The sequence below is a fragment of the Corvus cornix genome, chromosome 5 (assembly GCF_000738735.6).
Source record: "Corvus cornix cornix isolate S_Up_H32 chromosome 5, ASM73873v5, whole genome shotgun sequence".
Classification (NCBI taxonomy): Eukaryota; Metazoa; Chordata; class Aves; order Passeriformes; family Corvidae; genus Corvus; species Corvus cornix.
Window position 1 is genome coordinate 15,843,753 of NC_046335.1, and position 12,963 is coordinate 15,856,715.

General features: G+C 42.4%; 1 protein-coding gene across 1 annotated transcript in view; it reads right to left on the reverse strand.

Annotated features, from left to right (window-relative positions):
- Nucleotides 1-12,389, reverse strand: part of LOC104686111 (ras and Rab interactor 3) — a 160,329-nt gene extending 147,940 nt beyond the window's left edge. The window contains exons 1-2 of the mRNA XM_039552184.1: nt 11,703-12,389; nt 9,311-9,418 (exon numbers count right to left, since the gene is read on the reverse strand). Of these exons, the coding sequence (XP_039408118.1) occupies nt 9,311-9,418; nt 11,703-11,859 (265 nt within the window). The 5' untranslated portion in view covers nt 11,860-12,389. The remainder of the gene's footprint in view (nt 1-9,310; nt 9,419-11,702) is intronic.
- Nucleotides 12,390-12,963: the final 574 nt, after the last annotated feature.

The window sequence follows — 12,963 nt, forward strand, 5'->3', positions numbered from 1 at the left end:
CTCAATGAACTTAATATGGCTACAATTTATGATTATGTGGGGGGGGGAATGGAGTCTAGTGACTGACCTTCTCTGCAGACTTTGGGTAAGTCACTTAGCGTTTTTTCAGTCCTCTTTTGCTTTTCCTTGTCCATTTTCATTAGGCACTCTTGGGGACTACCACTGCATCTCATAACAAGGACAGACAACACTACAGCTCTGTATGGACCTCCCACTCTCAACTAGTGAAATATCACTGAAACAGGACTAATTAATATGCTAGCTTTGACTTCTTCCCTGTCTAGCCAATCCTGCCTGGCCAATTTCTGAGAGCACTGTGGTACTCATGGCTCATGATGTGAGATTTAAGAAAGAAGAGAGTGATAATATCCCAGATAGTTTTTTTCATCTTCTGCTCTGGAAGGGTCTGCATAAAAATAACAAGAAAAGGTAAATGGACATTGGAAACATCTCAAAGTGTCAGTGCAGGTAAATGAAGCAGACAAAGGACAGCAGCAACAGGGAAGAGGAGGGCTTGCAAAAGGCTTCAGAAGGTAAAAAAAGCCTTACAATTTTAGGCAACAGCAGTCAAAGATCCTATGGAGAGATTTAAAAAAGCATGACATAATCAAGTACAGAATGCAACCTTTGCAAAGGCATGAAAAGTAAAAGAAGAAAATCCTCATCAAAGAAAAACAGAAGCAGCATCCCACCATCCAGCACTAAATCTGTAGGGCAGAGCCTCAGCTGCTGTAAACTGTCATGGTTGTATTGATGTTTTGATGTCTTGATGTATTGATGAGCACAGATATGCTCCCTGAGGCTCTAAAGGACAACTGCTTCTCTCAAAGAGTTGGTTTTGGTCTAGGAGCTCACAAAACTCAAAGCACAAGCTGATTCAAAGTAAATGGAGGGACTGGGTAATAAATCTATTTTCCACATTTTAGTCAATTTAAACTTCTAAACATAAATATCATTCAGAAATTCCATCCCAGAAGTTTAAATGTTTCCCACCATCTGTGAATATCTTACATCTTGCTATTAAAAGGTTTAAATACCTTTGAATAGCAATAGATTCAATCATATTACCCTCAACCCACTAAACAACAGAGTGTATCATATGCAGGGGAAAAATAATTCATCAGGTTTAGGCAATCTCTGAGAATCTTCCAACAAGCATGTATGGAAACTGAACACGCAGAGTCTAAATTATCATCTTCTTGCTTGCAGGAAGGCACATTTACCACTGTTACTCACTATGGGCAGATAATGTCACCCTCAGCATCATTAATGCAGCACCTGTCATTAATATAAAACCATTAATCTCATGTTGCAAAAAAGAAGCAATTGGCTGACAACATACACATGGTAACCTGCATTCCATCTGAAGTGTTTGCTCTGCTGTACTACAACTTACCAGTAGAGTACCAGCAGGAATTAATCTGACTCGGTTACTAAGGCTATTACAATTTCTACTAAAAAGTCTTCAATGCCTGTCAACTTCAAATAATACAGAAAACCACCACTCTTTACTGCCTGAAAGTCTTGCCTCCTGGTAGAATAGGACTGATGCCAGTTGAATTGTCAGCAGGTTTCAGCCTGCTAGGTGGGTAACCACATCTATTCTGTAAAATGTCATTGTCATAATGAATACAGAACTAAATATGTATAATAAAATTTATAACTTTGGAAAAAAACAGGGTTTTTATCAGAAATATTGGCAGAACAAAGTTTAAAACTAATTTACCATAATGAAGTTCTAGATTTCTTGCCCAACAAAAACCAAACCTCTCTCTACATTTTGATTTTTCACTTTCTTTTATCAATTTTTCTGCTTACTACTTCCCAGGGCCTACCTCTTTGCCTTGCTATTCCCAAGATTCTCCCATGGTTCACTATCCAAATTCAGTCTCCCTTCACTCACATGTCTCTTTCATCTATCCTCCAGCTCCAGGATGCCTGACAGGATAATCTTAGCCTTTCTACACCACAATTCCAACCCCCAAATTTCTCCATTCCTCTTGCAGCTTCTGGTAACAATCTTCTATCTCCAGGTGCGTTTCACAATCTACTTCTCTGCAGCCCAGTTCTGCGCTTGTACAGTTTTGTCTGAATCCTCCACACTGGTGGTCCAAGCCACAGACTGATGAAACACTGAGAGCACAGAGATGAAGAGATGAATCCAGTGTTTTAGCTTCTGTCAAGCAACCAGTATCTCGTAAAGACAGTGCTAGGCCAAGCCCTGAAGTATGGATTAATGCTCACAGGCTGATTTACAAGGCCTTTTCAACCCACTTCCTACGAATGTCAGGTGCGGTAACAACTGCACATGATACAAGGTGAGACACCAGTGCTTTCAGTCTCAGCTGAAGTACAAGACAACATCACAGAAGTGATATCAGACATGGACAAGGATGGGTACATTTAAACACACCTTTTATACCAACATCACCATTTTCTGAGTGGAAAATGGGGCACATATCCACAAAACAGTCTATCTCCACAGTCATACTAGAGAAGAACGTATCCAAATACACGCACATTATCCCCCACTAAAGGTGAATCAGTCAGCAACACCACAGAGAGCTGCACGCCCAAGTCTCGTTAACTTTGATTTTGAAATCCCAAATTCAGGATTTCACATATATCCTGAGTGAAATGTAATTCATTTGATTTCCATACCATATCACAGGACAGATCAGGTTGGATGGAACTTCAGGAGGTCATACTAGCCCAAACTTTCGTTCAAGCATCATTTTTCCAGGAGCCCAAATCTAAACTGAGGTGTCTGGACTTGATTCTATCGCACATTTCCTCTTTCACCTCAGGCCAATAATTTACACAGCTGGTCTCTGGCTGAGTTGTCTGCAGTTACAGAAAAAGAGATGTTGCACTATTGCTACATTAACATCTAAGGAATGCTCAGGTAATGTGGTTTGAAATACAGGCAAATCAGGTATCTAAATACTAAAGCTGGGCTAATACAGGAAACTTGAGATCTTAGTCTAGCACTCCAGAGCATTCAACCTGGATGTTTCAAGTATGAACCTGCGTCCACAGACATTAAATTTAGTTCTGAAGTGGCTACATTTTAAAAATTTGAATTTTTGTTTAAGGCCTGCTTCTTGGTTTCAAAGCAAAGACTTAGTTTATAAAAGTCCTTATCCACAGCGTGCTTCAACTGGACCCAAGCCAACTGTAAATAAATCTGAGTCATATGAAATGAAGATTATATTAAGTAATATTTTTACTAGGTTTAAGAATATACAGTAACATAAGAAAATACTATTTGTTTAATTTGCCTTTGTTTACTACATCTCTACATGACATTTTAGTCAGACCTTAATTTACTGTGTCTTAAACTGCTTCCAGCAAACTTGACACCTAGACCTGGTGAAATGGATAAATTACCCTGGAGCTCGTTTTCTGTTCTCAGTTCTCCAGGGGATGCTGCTGGCAGGTTGAGTCAAAGCACAGAGAGATGTTTGTCTCATTTCTTTCTACTATTTTGGATGCCAGTATTAATACGCTGCTAGAAAATGAACAGCTCAAAAAGAAGGATGATTATTTTCCAAATTCTATGTTCAGTCAAAGCACATTTCCTACACTGGTTCACAGAAAAACCACAAACAAGCAAAACAAAACAAAACAACCCAACACAACCAAAAACCCCTCCATTTTTCCCAGCTAACTTCAACTACACCTACGTGTATAACCATTTAATACCCACATTCATAGGCCATACAAAAATGTCAGAAGTTCAACCTCAGCATAGGTGTGAATTCTGATTTAAGAGACCTTGGCAGTCACATAAGAAAAACTTGTAATAAAGTGTTTGTCATTTGCCATCAACTATCCCACTAGAAGTAGTTTCACATTGTCACACATGTATCTTCCCCAGAATCAGAAGCCATACAAATGAGATCAGAATCAATAAAGTTTACCACTCAGCATCTACAGCGTCAAGAGGGAGTCTGGAGTCACAGGGTGAGGGGGAACAACCCGAAGCAAGCCCCAAACAATTAAAACCCCACCACCATATGACAAGGGGCTACAAAAATAAGCTACATGCAAGCTGATTAGTAAGTGTTTCAACTACATCAATAAATACACATTCACAGGACACTGCACCTATATGTTATGTGAACACCATATGCATAAAGTAACTAAGAATTTTTTTCTTAAGCCTTTCGTCATTTTCATTTCCTTTTAGACCAATACAAAAATAGAATGTTTATGGCTGATAATGTTCCTGGTCTTTCAGGGCATAACACACTGGAGTGACAAAATATTTTAAATCCACATTTATGCACTATCGATAAATCTATCATACTGCAACAGTTTCACATATTCTATGCATCAAGGCAGAGAACAAGTCTGACTAATATGCAAGTGGGGAATATTTGCAAATAACAGAACACAGTAATTGCCTGTATTATCTCAATGAGACCATGGTCTTTCTGTGCTAGGTATTGTATGAATGCACAGTAAGAGCACATGCAGGTCATGCTGAGCTTACTAATTTTTAGGCTGTTCATGAAACAAAGGTTTACAGTGAAATTATTAATACCACATCCTTAAAGTGGAGGTCTAAGGCATTTATCCCTGCTACGAAATGGAAGTTTGATCTAGGGAAGATCATGAGCGCATTGTTTAAAAGAAATACATACTATCACACTGTTTAAAGAAAATTTACATCAGCACAAAATTACATATTCCACCAGCATTTATTACTCTAAGTTTATGATCTTCTATATTAAGGTTTCTATAAGAACTAAGGAAAAAAAGGATACATCAATCCATCATGTTAAGACTTATGCATTTAAATAAGCACTGTGTTTGTTAAATAAAACTAATGGAAATCAATAGTTCCTATAATGTCTTTACTACAAGTGTGTAAGAAATAACTTTTTCTGCACCTTTGGAAAATTGCTTGGAAGAGTCAGTCCTGTCTTCTCTAGTCATCATCCATTTTTGCAGCAAAAAATAACAGGCTCTTGTTCTGTCTATGGTACACTAACAAAACTGTCTAAGACTTCTATAGTTCCTCTACAATGCATCACATCTTACATGAGTCCCCAAGGTTATAACTAACAGTGTAAAATATACACAGACTTAATGACTTTGATCCTGAGTCAGAACTCAGCTGCACACATTCTACTGGAAAATACACTTTACTGTAGAGGACTGATTCTTTTACTCTCACTGCAAGAACAGAAAGCATTGCTACAATGTGCCTTTTAATTGTAAACTAAAAATGCAGCACGGCTCAGGAAGAAATGCTAACCATCTTTCCCCCCAGTCCACAACTAATCTTTAGCCACTAATAACAATGGGAGGAACATGCTTGAACCAAATCACCAACTATTTAAAACCAGTGTAGCTCATGAACTGTCCATGGTTGACAAACCATGGGCAAGAAAATCCCCCTGCCTTTCTGCTTCAAGGCCACTCACTGACTAATGTCAGAAGACAATGGAAATAAATTCCCATACATTTCTGATTCACAGAAAAAAAAAATATTTTCTGTCTGTATACAGGGATTACTTGAAAATATTCTCAACAGCAGAGTCTGGATCAGTTGTTTAATAGCCTAACATGCCCCAGTGGAGTGACGTGGTAAGAAACATCATGACACCCAGTCACCCCACCTTGTAAGTGCCCTGGAAACATTACTTGGAGTTCTGGAGGACATGGAGACATAGGAACATTTTGAAACAAGAGGCAAGCCATTGGAGCAGAGAAGCTACAAATCAGACTTGCTGGGCAGATGGCACCGCAAGCTAGCGAGCTGATGGCAGATGGAAGTGAGAGCTTGGATAAGGCAAAAAAATCGGTTGCAAACTAATGAGATATGTTAAGATGCTAGAGACAACTACTCCTCCTTTCTGATCTCTCTGCTTTAAGTGAGGGTCAGGTCAACTCCTCCTCCCACAGAAATCTACCCAGACCCATAAAGAAAAGGTAGTTTGGTTTCCTTCCAAGAGGAATACCCACAGCAGCCATCCAGAGAGTTAGTCAACACCAAATAAACATAAGATTCATAATTCAAAAATCTCAGGCTCTCATGAAATTTCTGAAGTCGAGAGCCTTCTACATACAATCGACAAGCCCTTTAGCCTACAGGACAACATAAAGACCGATATCTTATCATGGCAGAGGAGCTTTCAACAATGGGGAAGTTTAAAGCCAGGAAGGATCTTTAATGGAATCTTTAATCTCCTCTAGTTATACACACACACATACATATATTTTCTTTTCATTTTTCAGGGTCCTCTGGTTCTTGTTAAAAACAGCATTGCCAAGACTTCAGCATTTTTTCTCTTCTGCTACAATGGCCCCAGAAACATTATCAATGTTTCCAGAAAAACACAATACAAAATTATCTACTTCAGCAAATGAGACTAATCTCAAACAGTGTAGATTATGTGAGTTTCTGGAAGATAGCAACTCCCACAAGCTTCTAACATTACTTCTAGAAGTTTACGGAGTTTTTATCCCAAGATATATTACAAAGGCTGAGCCTTTCTTGCCAGTGTCATGAAGTGTAGGGATCTCATGGTCTTATAAACTTCTATAGCTGCCATTTCTAACAATAAGGATTTTTATTTTATTTACTTACATGTAAATAAGAAAATTGTGTGAAGTGGTAAATATATTAACTTCATTGAAAGCCTTTGGAAAAAGGGAGGTAAAGCTGCAGACTTGTGTGGAAAGCTAAAGAAAAGGGAGCACATCAATGGCACAGCAATGACACAGGGGATTAACAGGCTCTCAGCAAGAACCGGTATTTCTCAAGGTACTATGAAATCCTTGTATCCTAAAAACATATAAAAACATCCACATAACAAAAGAAAACTGCTATATACCATACATACAGCCATGCATTTGTATGGCCCCTCATGCTTAGAGCAGACACAGAAATGACACAGGTAAGAATAACTACATCTCATAAAGGAGCCTACAGGGAACGATGTATTCATATTCCAACTGAAAATCCACACTCTCACCGATTTTCTATGCAATCTCCATCAAGTCTCTTGACCTTTCCTGGGACTTCTCTCTCTGTAGTCATGTGATTACACATCATGGGATGTGTATATTCATGGGAAGCTACATTCCCACAAAGATGAGCTATGCTACTTGCTCCTTTTTGATGAGTGTTCAGTCATTGCTACCTTCTCGTTACATGATAAATCTCAATCCCTGGCTACCAGACAAGAATGAAAAGAAATAAAAAGAAGAAAAAAAAGCAAGTCAGCATCTCATGCACTAAAAAACCAAAAGAACAAAAAACAAAGCAAACAAAAAACCCTACCCCAAATCTACAGAAGTTGTTACTGAGCAACAACAACAACAATGGGTTCTTATGGACCCACTCCTGCCCAACAAACATCACTTTCAGCTATTTTCAGATGTTCCCTTTATTTGCAGCTTACATCTAGTCACTCTTGCAGCATCTCAATTCCCCCTTCAGCTGCAGAAGATACACAGTGATAAGCAGTACATAACTGCAGAATAACAGGAAGTGATTAAAAATGCTACAATTGCAATCCTGTGACAGATTTGATCTGGAAATCTGTGTTCTAACTGAAGAAACACTTTTTAAAAGAAAGGCTACCACCATCACTGTGACTGGAAATTATTAATTTAACGCAAGTCTTGTGATATTTTTCTTAGAACTTCAGCATCCTGAGGCACATTTGGGCCTCCCTTGTGTCCATCTCTTGTGGTTACAGAGAAAAGTGTACCTCAGAGACCTGAATTTCAGAAAGCACATCAAAATGACCCAGCTGTATTTATCTATTCCAATTGTTCTTTAATCTTACAATTTTAGAAGAATGGAGGAAGCCGAACTATTTGTTTTAAACATGTGAAGAAGTCAGCATTGCTTCCGGAATTCCAATTTACATGCATGTTTTTGCCTTGGTAGTTTTATCATATCATTGCGAAAAAGTTCTCATTCATGCTAAATGGAAGTCCCCATCAGAACTTTGACAGGTATCCTTCTGATCTAGCTTCTACAATTTTGTGGCCTCCATTGCCTGGACTCCAAGTATGCTGCCAAGTATGTGCAAACATACATGATCACATTGATGCATCCACACACATGGAGGAAAATGAAAGAGAAGTGGGAAAGAATAGTATTTTCTGACTACTCATCAAGAATCATTACGTGTTTCCAGAAGGTCCTTTCTGTGTTCTTTCTTGTTTGTGAACAACTTTGCCATACAAATCAAGAGTATCATAAGGTTACAGATGCAGACAACAGCAAACTGACCCATGAAGTTTGTAACAAAAGCACAGGGAAGCTCTTGGACATCAAGAAGATACAGTTAAAACTTTTGGACCCACATACTTTGAGCAATGTTCTTCCACCCCTCTTTTAGGAGTGTATAAGCACAGTAGTGATCCTCAATCTATACAACAGGCACCTCAGTATTACAACAAACATGTAAGTGAGGGCAGGAATACTGCTCCAAACTCTCCTAGTACCTGGGGCTGATGGTATCCTAGAACTCATTTGACACTGTTGGCAAGAAGGCATAGACTCCATTGCTATCAAAGAGTCACATTAAAAAAAAAAATCTGAACTTTAAATTAACTTGGCTAGTGCCATTGGCAAAATGTCTCATCTCCCACACACCATAAACCACAGAGAGGCAGGAAAGAGAGAAAGGAAATACACACTGGAAAGACAGATGGGAAGATGAAAGCATTGTGGACTAACACTGATACTAAAATGCATCATCTATTCCTGCCCTCAATCAATTTTTTTTTTGCCTGGCCAAGATAGATATCCTGAAGTAAAATGGATTCCAGGGTTTCCATATCACTTATCATCCCCCTCCACACAACATAAATTCCTACTCTGAATACATAGTTTATCATTAAACTAGCAAAACATGATTAACTGTGTAATGGTAATGAACATAAATCACTGCGCTCAGATGCCATCTAAAACACTGCATGTTTAGCTACCCACAGTTTTAAGAGGAGCACAGCTCTCATGACTTGTGCAATACACACAGCATCAGCTGGACAGAAATGAATAATCACCAAAGGAACAAAACTACAGAAATCAAATTGTCAGCACTAGTCTCACAATGATCCCAAAACACTCCTCTAACTAAACATTACCTTTGATACATAAAATCATGTCATTATGTAGCACAATAAACCTTATTTCTACACAGAACAGTCCTAGTTTGTTGGGGTTTTTTGAGTTTAACGCTGGTGGTTACACATCAATGCAGCTTGGTTGGTCATGACAAAACTACTCAATACATCTCAAGAGCTTACAGGACATTGCAAAGTTTTCCCATCTTACCTGGCTCTGTACAATTCTCTTCGTGTGTCCCATTAGGCGATGCCATCAACCTTCTATTCCTCCACATTCCTGATACAATGCTTCTGTCTGGAATAGCTGATTCTTGGCCTATATTAAATAAAAAGATGTTATGCCCACTAGCACAAATTTTTTCCTGCATCATCCCTACTGGACTACATGCGCCCACTATCAAGGAGCATGGACAGACCATCAGAATGCAAATGGGGCAAAATCCAAGGTGTGACCGGAGCACGTGAAAACAGACATGTGCTAGGTGCCCCTAGCTCCAAAGGGTGCAACCAGGCACCACATCCAAGCTCTTGGCATGTCCTGGCTATCAGAACTATCAGAACACTAGGCTGTTACCCACAGCAGGAAAATATTCTGCAGCAAGCAAATGCTGAAGCCTGTACCTGTGAAAGTCAACACTTAGCAGTTCCTATAGATGAAACCAGCCCAGTTATGCTGACATGAGCAAAAATCACACTTCCATTTAGTCATCTGTACTTGCACATATTACATTACTGCTTTCACGAAAAAATAAAAATGCATATGGATATGTTCCAGTTACATTTCAGTTTATTCTGAACTTTTCAGTCTTGGGTATGCTTAATAATATCAAACCATTCATAACTTGTCAAAGAAAATGGAAATCACAGTGAATCCTCCTAAGTCTTAAAAAACCTGAACTTTTTTAGCAGTCAATGGAGCTTTTGCCAAAACTCATATTCCAGAATCATTCTCAATGAAACCTGTTAAAGAGAGTACAGGTGCACTTGTGATATCATGTACCATATGCAATTATAATAATCAAAGAAAGAATAGAGCCTCTTAATTAAATCACTTCTACCTCAATCTTATTTATTTCAAATGAATGTAATAACAACAAAAATTCTTCCTTGGCCAATTTTAGTTTATACAGTCATCATGTAATGCTTGTGTTTTCTTAGTGACTCTTGGAAAAAGAAATCTTGTTTGGAAGTTAGTTTATCAAGAGTAAAATATTCTGAGCCACAATTATAAGAAACATAGACAACAGATGGTCAGTGTTTATGGATAATATGTACTGCAAATTAGCCAGCTAAAAAAAAACCCTACCTGATGCAGCATACCATCAAAAATTAGGTTATGAGGGATTTAGTTGATAACCCAGGAGATTAAAACCTTTCATTAGTCATGACATTTTTCATGAAAACATAAAAAAGTTCTAGAACACAACAACTGCACCAAAAAACCCCTCAAGTTGTGCAAGCATATTCATAACCCCATTACTTGTTTTCAAGTTGAAAGTTTTAAGATGAGCAATATGGTAATATGGTCTAAGACACCGAATTCTTATATGGATGGCTTGTTGCCATCATAGATGCAGCTCAAACAAGCCAGGCAATAATTTGAGCACAAGAGCATTACAAACTATGACAAGTTCCAGCAGATTTTTCTTCCTTAAAGCACACACTTGAACTTCAGCTATAATTTAAGCAGATGACCCATCCTAATTGTGCTGAAATCTGAGTTTCTTATATTAAACAGAGATGCTTAGTGATAGGCTTAGTTGATTTTGTTCTTAAATCTTCAAGGACTGCTGGCAGCCCTACCTAGAGACCCAAGTGCTGTCCCAGCAACCTTAGACTTTGTATTTGATGAGGACCTGAAACTGCACACTTACAGCCCAAACTGTGCCAGCAGGCAGAAAAACAAGTGGGAATGATATGGTTAATTATAAATGCATCAGTTTACCAATACAGCAGTTGCACAAAGGATGCAAAAGACTGTATAATACTCTCTCTGCAAAACGTAAGATTAGCACTGTTCCTAGCCTAAAATGCAGAATTTTCTGTCAAATCCATACGGTAACGGGGGGAGAGGTGTTGGGGGTGAGTGTGAGGTTGAGATAAAAGGAGCAGCTATAGCTGATGGAGGTTTACAACCTAAGGACAAAACGGAAGGTAGCCCGAAGTTGCAGAGGGGACCACAGGCGGCTGGAGACAACTCCACTCTGATGCAACAGCAGGGGGGAAACTCCTTCAGGGCCGTTCCCAGGCACAGAGCTGCCCCGTGGTGCCCTTTCGGTTCCCGACCCGAGAGGCGCGGCGGGCTCGGGGCCGGGGAGCCGTGGACGGGCAGGCGCCAGCGGCGCAGCTTCCCCCTCTCCCCGCGGCTTGCGGCCACGCATCCGCCCGGAGCTGGGCTTTCTCCCGAGGAACCCGTGCTGCTCCCCCGCCTCGCCCGCACGCCGGGGCATTTCCACGGGGAGTCTCCAAACGGGAACAGCCACCGCCACCTGACCCCGCCAAAGCCCGGCCGCCCCGGGGCAGCTGCAGTCCCCGGGGCCGCCCCAGCCACCCGCCCGGCCCTGCCGGGGTCCGCCGGTCCCGCCGCCACTGCCACTCACCCGCTCTGGAGAGCAGGCTGGACATGCACCAGGCGAAGAAGAGGATGGCGCAGATGAAGCCCAGCTGCTGCAGCAGCATCTCCCGCCTCTTGCGAACTTTCCTCAGCATAAGAAGCATGGTCTTTGGGGTGGCAAGCGGCGTCTCCTCCAGCTCCATCGGAGCGAGCGCGGGCGCCGAGGGGACGGCCAAATGGGTCGGTGAGAAAGCGGGGATCACTCCCGGCGGCTTCCCGCGGACGTCTCCATATCGGTCGGGCTGCAGCGCGAAGAGAAGCCGATGCCCAGGGCCTCAGGTCGGCAGCGACGCAGCGGAGCTCTGAGAAGCAGGTGGCGGCGGGCGGGGAGGCGGCGGCAGCCCGGAGCGGGGGGGCGAGGCGTCGCGCTCAGGGGCCGGGCTGAGCCCCGCGCCCCATGCCCGGCGGCGGAGGAAGCGGCGCGGGCGGCGCCCCGCACTCCTCGGGCAGCGGCCGCCCCACAGCGCGCCGCGGGCTGCGAGTCAGCGCCGAGGGACGGACGCATCCATGCGGCTCCCTGCACGCCCGGCCAAGTCTGAAGTTTATCCCTTTCCTCCCTCCCTGCCCCGCCGCCAGCCGTAGGCAGCAGGTGGGCGACTCAGCCGCCGCGGCGAGAGCAGCTGCCCACGGGCACTCAGCGCGGCGCCGGGGGGGCACTAAGCCCCGGCGGCCGGCACGGCCCCTTCTCCCCGCCCCTCTCCCGCAACTTTCTGGGTGCTCCTCCGGCACCCATGGCAACGCGCATGAGCCTTCCCCCACCGCCGGGCCGGGGGGAAGGAATTAACTGGCGAAATTAATCCTTTCCCCTAAACGGTGCAGGAATGACCCGCTCTCAGTGTCGCGCCTGGCGTCCCTGCGCGGAGGGGAGCGGGCAGCGGCAAGTGCCGAGGTGCGGACCGTGGCCAGGTCCCTCCTGAGGAGCTGGAGCGGACAGGAACGCGAGCAGCGCCCCGGGGCTGGCGGGGAGCACTGATTGCTCGGGGCTCTTCCACCTGTCTTTAGGAGATGCGTTTCAAGATGGGCTTCCATGGGGAGAATGGTGCTTCTGCGCGCAACGAACGAGTGGTGTTCAAGGTGACAAATTAATGACCCATTTTGTGAAACGGTGGTTAGTTCCAGGCTGTGCCACCGCCATTTCATTTCTTTTTTTAACTAAAATTTTATGTTTACATTAATTAAGTGATTACTCTTAGCCAACGAGTGGTGGGAACTTCCTCCACGCACACGCATTGGTTCTGTATTCCTCC